The sequence below is a fragment of the Onychostruthus taczanowskii genome, unplaced genomic scaffold, assembly GCF_017590055.1.
Source record: "Onychostruthus taczanowskii isolate IOZ18803 unplaced genomic scaffold, ASM1759005v1 scaffold80, whole genome shotgun sequence".
In the NCBI taxonomy this organism is placed as follows: Eukaryota; Metazoa; Chordata; class Aves; order Passeriformes; family Passeridae; genus Onychostruthus; species Onychostruthus taczanowskii.
The window spans coordinates 3,692,439-3,706,903 of NW_024505893.1; the positions used below are offsets into that span (position 1 = coordinate 3,692,439).

A 14,465-nucleotide genomic window follows, 5' to 3' on the forward strand; every position below is an offset into this window, starting at 1 on the left:
GGTGGCTCCAACTGTAGTTTTCCAGCATGTGGAGTACCAAGGAGTCAGACATACAAACCTATGGAAGCCACAGGCACATCCTTAGCCCTTCACACCCCACAGAGATGCTGTTGGGGAGCAAGCTGCACTTCTGGCAAGCATATGGGACAGTCAAGCTACAACCAAAGCCACCTTCTGCAAAAGCACAAACCCTCTTTACTGTGGTGATGATCTCCATCTGCAACACACAGCTGAGTCATCCACGTTATCCCCAGCAGATGGCAAAGGCAGGAATTTGTTACTGTACTTAAAGCAATCTTTGCCTTCCCTCCAAGGCTCCTTACATTTGGCACTTGCCTGTGCTCCCAGGGAGTTCTGCCCACCCACAGATCCGAGCCACAGCTCCTCCATGCTGAGCGTTTTACACACAGCAATATTCCCTGGGAGTGCCAAGGAGCAGAGGCAGTGCCAAGGCAGGAGGCACTTTGCACAAAGCATGTTTATTAGCTGTGACACAGAACACAGCATTTGCAAAGAGCTAAGGAAGAAGACAGCTGCTGTGGCTCCTCTAATTACCTCTCCCCAGACATCAACAGCAATTTACAATTTGGATGATGTTGCTGGAACTAAGTATGATCTAGATCCACACACAAGCTCTCCTCCTCACTTTTATAGGCCATGTGTTATATGAGAATTACAACTATTCAAACTGTTTCTATGAGTTAGGTTATCTCCTGCAAGGCTTTTTATTGCACATTCTCCTTTTGCTACTGGAAGATACAGAATTTGCTGTAGACAGTAATCAGATAATCACATCTTGTTACGAGGACAAGGCAGCAGGATTTGCTATTAGCAACCCTCTAATCTATCACATCAAAACAAAGAACATTTGAGATGTTTGGTAAAAATTATGCTTCTTAACACATTTCACAACAAAGGTAAGAAATAAAAATTTTAAATAGTCAGTATATAGAGCAGGTAGAACATTAGCCTCACATATATCCAAATTAAATTCCGAGTTACTCTACTCCTACAGCATCTTGAAATATTTACTGTGTTCATCTCCTGCTGTTTTGCTGCTAACAAAAATTTAAAAGAATACACAGGAAGTCTGACAAATGAAAACATCATCAAGATTAATTGCACAAAGAGGATAAAACATTTCAAATAGTTGCACCCTTGAAAGATCAAAAGCTTTCCTCCCCTGCCAGTAGTTCTGAACAGCTTTATGGGCAAAAAAAAACCAGAAGCAAAGACAAAACTGAAAATGTATGCAGGAACATGAAACTGCAAAGACTCAGTAGATATTCTAAGCCCAATAGTATACGTGGGTTAAGAAGTAGTAAAAAGCAATCACAGAGAGAGAATTAAGCAGAAAAGCTTTAACCTGAGGATGAGAATCCACACTCTATCTGTACCTGCAAGCACTGGGAATAAACATGGTGTTGATTTAGAGGCTCAATTACTTGGATCAGGAAGTTTGCTAATGCTTTGTATAATAAAATAAGCACTAACCTCTACCTTCTATGACATTTTAGACCCATGCAAGACAAGCATATTCTCAGTGGCATGTCCTGCTCCCCTCAGATGAGCAGCATGCATTTTGTGGCTCTACTGCTACACAGTTGAGTGATTTTTCTCAATTGAAGCTGGGAGTCAAACGAGAGGATGAGACTTACCCGTGTTTCTCTGGACTCTCCTCTGACAGGGTTTCACTGCTGTTCTCATCAATGGGATGGACACGAGCAATGTATTCTCCACTCTGCTGGTAAAACTTGTACACAGCCACTTGAACTACACATTGATCACTGTTGCTCCTCAGCCAAGGGCTCAGGATGGTGGGGCTCGGCCTCTCTGATGCATTGAGAAATAGGAAAGAACCTGGAAGAGAGGATGCAACAAGAAAGCTTTAACAATTAGAAAAACCCCAAGGCCTCCTAGATTACAGATGAATACTTTCAAGTTTTACATCTCAGCTCATTCTGCAGCCCTTCCATACCTCACAGGCAAAGACTGTATTTGCCAATTAGTTTGGAAAGCTTGCCCATTTTGTATTAAACCTATTAAGATTAAAGCAACGCTTCAACTCACCTCTGAATGGTTCAAAACAAATATTATATTTAGATTTAACTCCCAGAAGAAAAAAGCCCACACAGGTGATTAAGGAGTTTTAGCTTTAGATTCTTGTCTGCAACCTCTCAGGTCTGGTTCAGATCCAAATATATTAGCATTGGTCCTGTTGGATACTGATTTGACAGCTCTGGTATATATACATATTTATTTATAATATTTTATACTGTATCTAGTCCTCTCACCCAAATAAAGAACTCAAATTCAATAGCTTTTCTTATGCTTTTCTATAAACAGAAGACTGCAGCAGTTTTAAGTCTAATATTAGAGACAGGATAAAGGTCTGATACAGTTTCATTTCTTCAGCAATTCATTCTAATGTATTAATTTTATATGCAGCTAATCCACATTAAACATTTCATTATTATCCACTACATTGACTCCCTCGGCCTAATTCTATTTCAATACAATCTGAGGCTTATCCAGTGGGACAGAGGTAATGTATTTTCATCCCATTGCTGCTCATTTCAGGTGAGTCAAATGACTCCCTTTCGGCACCTGACTAATTTATCAATTTGTCCACAGAACAAGCACGCTGGGGCCTGTAGCTGGCAAATGAAAGGGACCAACCCTCGAAGAAAGAAGTAGTATGATATTCCACAAATTCTAGCAACACTGGTCAGGTAATGAAATCTCACTGTCGTGATTACCTGGAGCATCCATTAACACAGCCCGTCTGTTAATACTGAAAACATGCAGGTCTGATGAAGAGTAATTTCATTGAGAGAGAAATGAAGGCTCAACAAGGCTGTAATTGAAGCTTATTTTTAAATGTGCAGGAATTTTAGCCAGAGCAAAAGCTTGTTTTTGAAAATGCCAAGGTTGCAGCTTCAGAGAAATGATCTCCTACATCACTGAGCATGGCTCATATGATGTCCATGGTGTCTAAGAAATACTCTTGAGGAGCTACAAACAAATCCTTCTCCTTTTCACCTCAGTGGGTAAGCTCTGGGGCAGGTGGTGCAAAGCAGCCACTCTGAGCTCCTGCAGCAGTTCACTTCTTTCCATGAGACATCTGGTGAATTGTCCTTATTTGATTTTCCTCAATTCTCTCCACTGAACCGAGAGTCAAAAGCTTGGATTTTAACAGCTGACAGTCAGGTGCTGGTTTAGAACATGGGAACTGCACTTGCGTTCACAAATGTACCCTCTGAAAAAGTCTGATTTGGCAAATCATCTCAGGTCACACAAAGGGCAATAATGGAAGGGCTACAAATGAAAACTCAGTTCCTATCAAACACTCTTCCCTTACGCACATACATTTATCATAAACAACACTTTTGATGTATTTGTCAAAAGCAGTGTTCTTGACATTTACACTACATTAATGACATCTAAAACTAGAAAACATCTGTACTGAAAGAAACATGAAGAAATACATAAAGTACAGCCTGCTCAGATGTCAAGATTTTCAGAGGAGAGTGAAATGCAGTCACAGCTTTTTTTTTCTTAATAACAAGATTCCTATGTCTAAATAATAGTCTAATACAGTTGCTAATGGAATTGTTTGATGAATTTAAACAAAGTTTTTGTCAGTCATTTTTGTTGGTCAGTAAAAGAGAAAAAAACCCAACAACACAAAATCCAGCTACATGTATCATCCTTCCCTGTCTCTCCCTTTTGCTGCAAACAAAAGAGAATTAGAGCAGTAAATCTTGTGGCTTTAATTTTACCATCCCCATAAGAACAATGAAATCTCTGACATGAAAGGGAGCAAAGAGATTTCTGCTGGTGGCAGAAAGACACTAAGTGTTGCAATAATTGCTGATGGTAACTTGCCAGGTGCAAGAGCCATTTGCACATCTTACTGCCTTGCAACAGGGAGTCAGATTTTAAAAATAACAAACAAAGGCAGCTCTCATTCCTTCTTTTCTTGCAGTAGTTCTAAATCAAGGGAGCTGCCAAGGATAGTTCCTCTTATGCCCTGACTTGAGGTCAGGTTTGAAACATCGGTGAAGTCCAGTAGTAGGCCAGAGTGGCTGCTACAGCAAATTTGTGAGCCACAAATCTCCTTTGTCCTGACTTCTTTATTTCTACTCTCTGTCTGAAGGGCTCACACTGTGCAGTTGCAGCTTATTACTCATCACATGGCCAGCTGTACCTGCTGGTTTATATTGCTAAAAGGAGTACAATTTTGCCATGGTGGGGTTACCCCAACACACTCTGCCAGGATGCTGTTCCCAGGAGGAACAGCCCCACAGCAGCTGCTGTGAAGTGGTGCCTAGGAAATCACTGCAGAGGGCACGGCTCCACAATGGATCACACTGTGCTGGCCTCACCACCAACACAGAAATGTTGTCAGAAATGTCCTCCCAGTGCATACTTTTGGGGAGATCACCTATCTGGGCAAATACTAGAGCGGTAAGAGATTGTATTTTTTTATAATATATACATGTTTATTTTATTTTAAAAGAGGAGAGAATAAACACAACTTTGTTCTTGTTTTTGAAAGCTCAGCTACCTCATGGGTGACTTCCTTGTCTGCAGCAGTATTCACCTTCTGCTCTTTCAGTTTCTAAGTACCAAGCAAAGAACTATCAGAACATCACTTAGCTCTGGTGTTATGGGAACAGTTTCCCACGCTGAAATGGGGGTACTCACTCTAATACCACAAACATGTTCTTATACAGCAGAATTTGAAGATTCTGGGATTAAGCCATGGCACCCACAAAGGAATAATTAATGAATCTGATGTGCAAAATGATAAATTTTGAACACAAATCCCTATGCTTTTCCCTTTTCTCAAAAGCACAATCTCTCAGGCACTGCCTGACACTGTTTCCTGAGATGCTCCCCCACAGGATCAATATGACCACCATTTCCAGGATCAGCCTAGAGACTGCTACTTAGAGTTAAGGGATCGCCTGGAGATCGATTCCACATCCCTGCCAAGGGCTACAAGAACATTCTATTACACAGCTTCTTTCACAGCAAGAGAATTTCTCAGCAAAACTGTGGTATTTTCGGGGTCCCTGGATGGAAGAGGAAGGAATGAATCTGACTCCATATTCTTAGAAGGCTAATTTATTATTTTATGTTATATAGAATATTAAAGATGTTATAGTAAACTATATTAAAGAGTAGAGAAAGGATACAGACAGGCTAGAAAGAATGATAATGAAAACTCATGACCCCTTCCAGAGTCCCAACACAGCTGGACAGTAATTGGTCATTAAGTAAAAACAATTCACATGAAACCAATCAAACATGCACCTGTTGGTAAACAATATCCAGACTACATTCCAAAGCAGCAAAATACAGGAGAAGCAAAATGAGACTATTATTGTTTTCATTTTTCTCTGAGGCTTGTCAGCTTCCCAGAAGAAGAAATCCTGGTGAAGGGATTTTTCAGAAAATATGATGGTGACACAAAACCAGAAGCTACCTGTTCACCTGTATTTCCCCACAGTGCGAATCCACGTGGCATGCTTTGAGATCATTCTGTAGACTGTATGACTCTAAGGTTCCAGCTAGAATTTCCTTGCTGTTATTTTCTCCTATTGGCTTGCAGCTCTAATAAGACTCTTGGGATCCCCCTGGGTGAATAGCTAGAAAAAGCACTGTAGCTTCCACCAAATTTCTGCTGCTACTTAGATACCAGGGGACATAAGCTGAGATGAAAGGTGCCATCATGGTTCAGCCTGCCAGTGTGACATTCTGCTGCTCAGGACTCTGGAGGGTCTGTTATTTATCACAAAGATCTTCACCAATGAGTCATTGCAGAACTCTTTTGCTACATGTTTTAAATTGGACCCTAGCTGCACAATGTGATGCTGATATTGAAGAGATGCAGTTAAAATAATTAAATTGTAACTAGATAAACACCCACAGACCCAGGCACTTAGCACTTCTTGGGTCCTGAGCTCATTCATCATCATCACACAGAGCCCAAGGTCTGCAGAGAGAAATGTAGTCAGTATTTTGCCCTGAATATGCCAATGTTTGCATTATATGACAGAAAAACTACTAGCTGATACTGCTCTGTGGTGTTCCAGAAAGTGCTGGTCTAAATGGAAATACTTTATTTTTCATATTCCCTCTAAACACTCACATACTGTGTAACAAACCTAGCAATAATATTCAGCTTCTAATGACAATTTTCCCCTGCCTTTTAAGTAGCTGCAGTCATAAGGCAGTGGTGTTACTCATCCTCGTATGTTGTGTCTGATAACATCTCTGGCAACTTGCTGTCACTTCAGACAAACACACATGAAAAGATATTTATGCTTTAAGCACAGTAGATTATTGCAGTTGACATAAAAGGAATATTACAAGACAAATTAATATATCCTGCATGAAAAATTGCTGTTGATCCTTTGGAAACTTGTTTACAACATTTTAACATTCATGTCACACAAAGGAAAGGATGGTTTATCAGCTTAGTAGCAAGACGCTTTTGAGGTGATGAAGACAGCTTCAAGTTGTGCTGTTCAGGACTAATGAGGTAACAGATTATTTATAAGCAACAAAACTGATTTAAAGTACTATGCAGACACAGACACACTATGAACAAAGCACCTGTCCAAAACAGTTTTCAAAGGAAGAAATACAAACTGGTAAGCCTACTACTGAAACCCACATCAGCAACAAAGCCCATTCCCACAATCTCTGGCCCAACATCCTTATTTGATCTGGATGCACAAACCACCTGAAACTCATGCCAGGGAAGGCTGAAGCAACCCTGAGGTGCTCTCAACACAGAGCCATTCCTTTGGCCCTAGGAACTGAGTAAACTTGGAATCCTATTGCAAGCCATTTGAAAAGCTGGTCATCTGGCAGCTACCCAACAGCTTGGAATGCACCCTGCTAACTGCTCATGTCCTAAATCCTTCCTGGTCAGTCTTGGGGGAAAAGCACAGCCAAAGTCAGGTCAGGCTCTTCTGCTCAACAACCTCATGATGCTCACTGAGGTCGGTGCAACCCCATTGCATCCTTGGACCTTTCTGAGCCAGCAGCCCTGGAGAGATGGATGCAGCCCAAAAAGACAGCAGACTGAGAAGTCACATTGGGAAATAGGGGTCCTCAGCAAAGTTTTCACCTGAGAAAACAGCAAACAGCTCCTCTGGGACAAGTACTTTGAAGCAATTCCTCAGCTTGCAGATGAGGTCTAGGATTTTCAGCATGAGATGGGTCTGACCTATTAAAGAGCAGCTCTGTGGAGAAGGAGCAGTCTCAGTGGGTGACAGGTTTACTGTGAGCCAGCAGTGTGTCCTTGCAGCCACGAGGGCCAATGGGATCCTGGAACACATCAGGAAGAGTGTGGCCAGCAGGTCAATGGAGCTGATCCTGCCCCTCTACTTAGCCCTAGTGAGGCTGCATCTGCAGTTCTGTGTCCAGTTCTGGGCTCCTTAGTACAGGACAGACACAGAGCTGCTGGAGAGAGTCCATCAGAGGCCACAAAGATTATCAGGAGTTTCTCTCTCTTGTGAGAAGAGACTGCAGGATCTGGGCCTGTTTATCGTGGAGAAGAAAATACTGAGGGGATCTCACCAATGCATGTGAGTATCTCAAGGTGCCAAGGGGATGGTGCCACGATTTTTTCAGTGGTGCCTAGCAACAGGACAAGGAGCAATGTCTGAAAACTGAAACACAGAAGTTCCACCTCAGCATAAGGAAGAATTTCTTTACACTGAGGGTGGCGGAGCACTGGCACAGCTGCCCAGGGAGGCTGTGGAGTCTCCCTCCCTGGAGACATTCAGACCCACCTGGACACGCTCCTGTGTCACCTGCTCCAGGTGACCCTGCCCTGGCAGGGGGTTGGAATGGATGCTCTCCTGAGGTCTCTTCAACCCTAACAATTCTGTGATTCTGTGAAAACCAAGACTCAAAATACAGCTAGGCTGACTTAATCTGAGCACACTTATAAAGCAGCAATTTAACAATCTTTGCAAAACTGATAGATTGTTATTCTGAACATAAACTCCATCTTCCTACTAAAAGGATTTTATTACCTTTCACGTACAAGTTCAATACTCTTCCAGATTAAATTAGAGCTGTAAAAACTATTAACAGTCAACGTCTGTTGGGGACTGTACAGTAGAAAAAAATTATTTAAATCAAGTTTTATAGTCTTTAGAGATGCTGACTGGAGAGAACATTTCCACTAGTATCACAAAACATCCCACAGAGCTGGTCTTTGCATTCTTCATTTCACACTTGACTTTCAAATTAACTATTCAAGCAAAACTCTCGTAGCAGGAGCTCAATAGTTGGCAAAAGCCATGAAAGAACTGGGCACTACCTGAGTGACAACATTAAAGAAAAGATTCTGTTATGCTTTTTCTGGGCTTATATACACAGATTTTTCTAATTGCCTCATCAAGGCTCCAAAATGTGCTGAATGCGAAGAATGTGAATGGTCTCCAGTGCTGAGTGCAACGTGACTGCATAAGCACCAGAAGATTTGCAACCTGCTGTACTTGCATTTGACTTAAAATTCATGGAGGTAACAGCCTTTGAATTATTACAAAATTTGGAGCTGAACAATTCTTAACCATCTAATTATGGTAATTGGATGATATCTTACCTCTTTGGGAGTCGATCAGAGCTCCTGCCATTAGCTGAAATAGAACGGGGATTTCACTTCTAATACTGAGCAGGAGTGTGAGCACGTTTCTCTGGATGATGCAAGAGCAATTCAGAAGCTCTAATGAATTCATACTAACTCTGGTGGGCATGTCATACATTTTACAAATGGACAAGTTAGGGCAGACATTAAACAACTGCAAACAGCATGCAGCCAAGATTGGTATCAGAGCTGAAATCTGCAAGTCAAAACTCTTTAAAAATGACCTTCTATTTCAAGTATTTTTCATTTCCTAAGTATAAAGGAGAAGGCCAATAATCCATCAAAGCAAAATCAAGTAAAATTTTGTCCTGTTACTAAGGCATCAAGCAAATTTGATTTGCCCCATATGATGTCTCTTAAATTCAATGGCTTCACTCATATAAAACCTTGTCCCTCAAACAATTAGTGTTCACTGCCACCCTTGGGAACTGCAGCAGTGTTACAGAAATGTGACTTGAAGTTAGGAAAGACAGGAGTCCTTCATTTTCTCACATTTCAGCCCCAGAAATTTTCTTGATTATTTTAACTATTCTCTTGGAAGCAACCTTGAAGCCTTACACACAGAGGGAGGAGTCTCTTAGCAGTGACCTCCACACAATTCTTTCACAGATTTCCCCTGTCACTTCCCTATGCTCAGGTGCAGTGCGTGAGCTGCAGTCCAAGTGAATACCCTTTAAAGATTTGTCACTATTTATCAGCTTAAACTCCAATAATCCCTAGCATAGTTATATGGAAAAACTGGAGCTCATCACAGTATTCTTTAGACGGACAACAATAGGAGATGTTTTTCTCACAAAGCAGTTTAGATCCAGTTTTTCAAAAGGAAAGTCAGATGGAAGAAGAAGAAAACAATTAAAAGCTCCAGGTATTGCCTTCTGTAATAGGAGCTAGAGCCAGATGCTGTTACAGCCCAATTCCTAAATGACTCAGCAACGCTTGCTCCCAGCTAAAAAGCACTGAACTGAAAAAAAGTAGTTAGTTAATTAAAAACTCAAAATTCAGTGCTGAAATTAAAATATTTCCTTGAGAATGACAGAAGAGTCTTTAAATAATTCTGCCTTGCACAGCTGATTAACCAACATGCATCTTCTCTTTTGCTGCTGACAGAGGCGAACAGCAAGTTGCTTTTGAGACGCCTGTTCTGAGACAAGAGGATGGGAGAATTTTCTGTTATCATGAACAAGACAGACCTAAAGGGAAAGCTAAAAGGAAGCTGGTCCTGTCAGTAAAAACAGAGAGGCAGAATGCCTGTTCAGGAGCTCAGTGTGAGCAGTAGTTAAGGGGAGGGTGTGAAAGGATGCCTAGTACTGTGCCTCTAGTTGCTGTTTTGCCCTCGAGTGTGCTTATTCAATTACACTCAGGAGGCTGAAACCTTAAAAATTAAGAAGTTCAGCAATACTATGATGCACAAATGCCTGAACAGAAATGTGCCTGGAACAGAATTGCAGCCACTCACAGTTCAGTGATGCCAGAGACCACGTTAAACAAGTAGTTAGTTAATACTGCAGGTTAGTCCTCTGAAGAACTAGAAAGCCACAAGAGAAGGCACCTAATTAGATCTCTGTGGTGTAGCACTCCTCCTTCTGCTTTTTCTGTCAGGATTAAGCTCATCGCACAGAAGCTGCCATTATGTCAGCTTTAAGTGCACAAGAGTCATAACTCAGACCACTGGAGAACTATGACACTGGTCCACAGATAACATAAATAAGATAAATCATGACAAGTTGATGCATTGTAATGTCTCATACATTTCAATTTGTTGTTGTCATCATCTTCTCCACATACATGCATGTACATCCATGCACATAGTGCCAGGAGTCTATTAGCTGGCCAGCTGTCATTGTAAGTAGTGGAAAATGTGATGATGCTATCCAGAGCTTGTTAAATGCCTCATAGCATAAAGCATCTGTCACCAAATCCCTGTTCATCCGAATGCTCAGCCATCCTTCCTCCATCTCTAGTCCACACCACTTCCATCCACCTGCCTGTCAGTGACTCAGGTATCACTCTGCATGCCAGTTTTGTTTGGCAGACCCCTTTTTACTCATCTTTTAGCCCCTAGAGCTTCCTCATACTTTCTGTGCTTTCCTAAGTCACCATTGCAAGGATGAAAAGGGAGGAAAGTGCCTTAGCACACCAGATAGAGGATGGAAAGAAATGCAGAAAGCAAAAAGCTTTTGAGCACCCTGTGCTCTATTGTGAAAGCTGTCCTGGCTGCTGGTTTTCCTTCTGCTCACTCAAAAACCCCACTTGACATTCAAGTGTAAGAAAGAAGCAAGCTTCACCCACATACCGGTTGTCAATGAGCAGACAAGTGAGGGGACAACGATCTTTCTCCTAGGTCTGATACTGAGTTAGATTTTCTCTGAATGCTGATAGACATGCTGAAAAATGCTGAGGCAATCAATGACAGAAGAGGATTCCAGCAGCTTACACAGTTTCTGTTCCCTGGGTCTCTGATAACTTATGTGTTCTCCAACAACACAGTTAAACTTCACACTTAGCATTTTAGAAATTCAAAACACTGCAGAAAAATTAAATTATTAAACCTCAGAATGCTAAAAAATCCCTTTTCCAAATTGGAAAAGACAATACAAAAGTGAGGAGCTTGCCTCATAATGTGGTAAAATCAGGCATCACACAGAATTAGTAGTCTAAACTGCTCAATTGCCAACAATCTTATTTATGATGGCAACATATATTTGAAACAGCTAGTTTCATCTGCTTCTTGCTGTTAACTCTTTAATTAAAACTCTACCTAATCTGCCTTTCCTGTGAAATAAAACAGATGCTTCTTTCTATTCTGGAGACAGGTGAAGGAGGGACTATGGTTCAGATGAAGGCTACGTGTCCTGGTGGGATAAAATCTCAGTAGACTGGACTCCAGCTGTCTGTTCTTGGTTCTGGCCTCTCAAAGACCTTCCAGCACAAAGAAGGAAACAGCCTATCCACTGCTGTCACTGTTTTAAAATGGGATCATTGAACCAGAGGAACAGGAAGGTCCTTCCATAGGTCCCTGTCCAGTGTCCTGCCCTGAGCAGAACCATCACCAACACTAGATGAGGGCAGTTACAACTTCACCCAGCCAACTCTCAAAAGCCTCCAGGCATGGAGATTTACCAGCCTCTCTGGGCAACCTACTCTAGCACTGCACCCTGCTCCTGGTCAATCTGAGAAATCCAACCTGGACCTCCCAAATGAGAAGCTGCTGCCACCACCTACTGTATCCTTTGTAAGTGTGTAAAAATATTTGGCTTTACCTTCTCTCTGTCTCTCTGCTGGGTGGTTGTGGCCCCCTCCAGCTCACCTCTCAGACACCTCTCCCCTGCCTAAGCAAGCCCAGCTCCCTCCAGCTCTCTGAGGGGGTACATCCTGCAGACCCTGAACACACAGCAGCCCCACTGGGCCCTGCCAATTTCCCCACATCCCCTTGACTTGGGAAGGGAAGCCAAGGCTGGACACAGCAATCCAGATGTGGCCTCACCACCACTGACCAGTCCAGAATAAATAACTTCTCACACCTGGATGTCTTCCTCCTATTTTCTTTTGGATGGCTGCCCTACCCTATTTGTTATGGGTTGGGGTCTCCACAACCTGCAGACCTTCTTCAGCAGGACTACTCAAGGCCACCACTTCCCAGCCTGGACAATGGGATACTGCACCAGCAAATCCTGGTGCAAGAGCAGAGGTTATTACTTCTGATGGCTTCACAAGGCTCCTGTTAAGCTATTCTTCAAGTTTGCCAAGACGCCTCTGGAGCAAAGTTTTGCCATTCACTGCATCAGCAAAGTGTCCTCTCCTTTCAGTGGAGGATCACCTACAGATTTGACCAGTGTCTCATTTGCTAGGTCATGGCTGAGAATACTGAGCACTACCAGCCCCAGTTCTGACTGTCCCAATCCAAGCCGCCCTTTCCTTGAACCCATGCTTTTACATGCTGACGTCTCTAAAGGCAAAGAAATTCACTCAAATTCACGTTCCCAGTATCATCTGTCGATAAATTTCCTTTAACATGTACCAAGGAAGACTAATGGATTATTTGAAACATTTCATTCTCCCACAGGGCGTAGGAAACTCATTGAAGGCCAGACTTCTTTACAGGGAGTACCTCAGAGAGTCACTGCACCAGTCCAGGAGAATGAGGGAAAAGACTGCTGCCAGCTACAGAGAGACAGACAGTGACAGCAGCACCCATGGAAACAATGAGGAGCTTCAGTCACATCAACAGTGACCACTGATGCACAAGTAGATCAAAATGTTTTTGCTACAATGACAAACCATAATTTCTGTGCCTTGCCTCCTCAGTTGGATTTTCTTGTGATTGCACTGCGATTCACTTGAAAATTATATTTCTGCTGAGGAAGAACCTTTTTTTCTTTACTTGTTCTGCAAACTGCCTATCACACTTCTGGGCTCCGAATACTGTGAACTGACTGAAATAAGAAGGACACTACTTTTTCCAGCAGTGAAAGAGCTGGAAAAAGTCTCCACTCTTCATGCAAGCAAATACCCATGGGGCTTCAATGTTGGTTTCACATGAGTACAAATTGTAGAAGTTCAAGCTCTCAATGCACATTATGGATGAAAGACTGTACAGCTCTTTTGCTCTTAAAAAAAAAGCATGGCCACAGGGGAGCTGCCCACTGAACAGGGCATGCCAATCATCTCACATGTTGCAATCCTACCTTCAGCACGACTTACAAATCAATCCTTTGTCTCAAGAGAGAAATGTTTATCTTAAAAAACAACTTTCAACAGCACAAAGCCTGACTATAATGGAGGAATGTTACATGAAATTTAACTAAACAGGACTAATCATAAGTCATCATATGACTTTTCTTCTTCCAAAAAGAATACTTAAATGTCTCTAAAATGTCACCACAGAACTAAGTAAGCATTTCTACCTCAAAAAACAAACTGCCATATAGATTGTCAGGGGAAAGGTAGGTCAAGGTGTATCTGCAAAGATATGCAAAGCTCTTGCAACCAACTACATTCACTTTTCAGCCTAACTGAAACTATTTAGTGAGAAAAAAAATCAAGTAGTCAGACTTATCATTCTGCTGGCATCCTGAACAAATTACCTTTAGCTCATTGACATTCTAATTTTCTAGAAACAGGCATAGTTATGCTAGAAAGGTTATGACTTGTGCATTTATCTTTGTTACAATTATTCTATGCTCTTTTCACTTCCATAAGATATAGCATAAATGAGAAATCCCATTTTATTTGGTTTTTGTTAGCTGCAGAATGTAAGAATTACTGTTTTATTAAAAGATATTTTTCTACTCTAGTTTTAGTCTGGAGATAACAGAACAAGGCATGGATGGCAGTGTGAATTGGAAAAGGATTGTGGCTCATAACGTGGATTTTACAAAGCCCAGAATGACAGATTCAAGAGTTTAGAAGCTGGCTCTGCTCAACAGAGAAATTGCAGCTGATGGTTTCAGTGAGTCCCCACCACAGAGCCATTACCATTATCAGTACCACAGTGAGCCATCTCAGTGGTAAGCTGGTGTAAATGAAACTTTTGTGGTTCCTGTAATGCAGACGCACCGTGGATTTTGACCTCAGCGCTGCCTCATTCTATCTGCACTAAGCCAAAATCGCCCTCCAGTGCTTATCCCTGTGGAGCAAAACCCTGGTGAATGTTACTTCTGGGTAGCAAGTGCAGGAGGTACAGAAGTGATTCAGGAGCCCAAAGGGATCTGGCATGTGAGTGGGGACAGCTTGTCTTAACACAACTATCCTCACCCTCTTCTTCCCACCCTGGTGACAGATGACTTTC

General features: G+C 42.0%; 1 protein-coding gene across 1 annotated transcript in view; it reads right to left on the bottom strand.

Moving 5' to 3' along the window:
* The window catches only part of ALK (ALK receptor tyrosine kinase), a 302,683-nt gene that overhangs the window by 160,871 nt on the left and 127,347 nt on the right, over positions 1 to 14,465 (bottom strand). Inside the window, 1 exon segment of the mRNA XM_041424114.1 lies at positions 1,659 to 1,860. Within this exon segment, the coding sequence (XP_041280048.1) occupies positions 1,659 to 1,860 (202 nt within the window).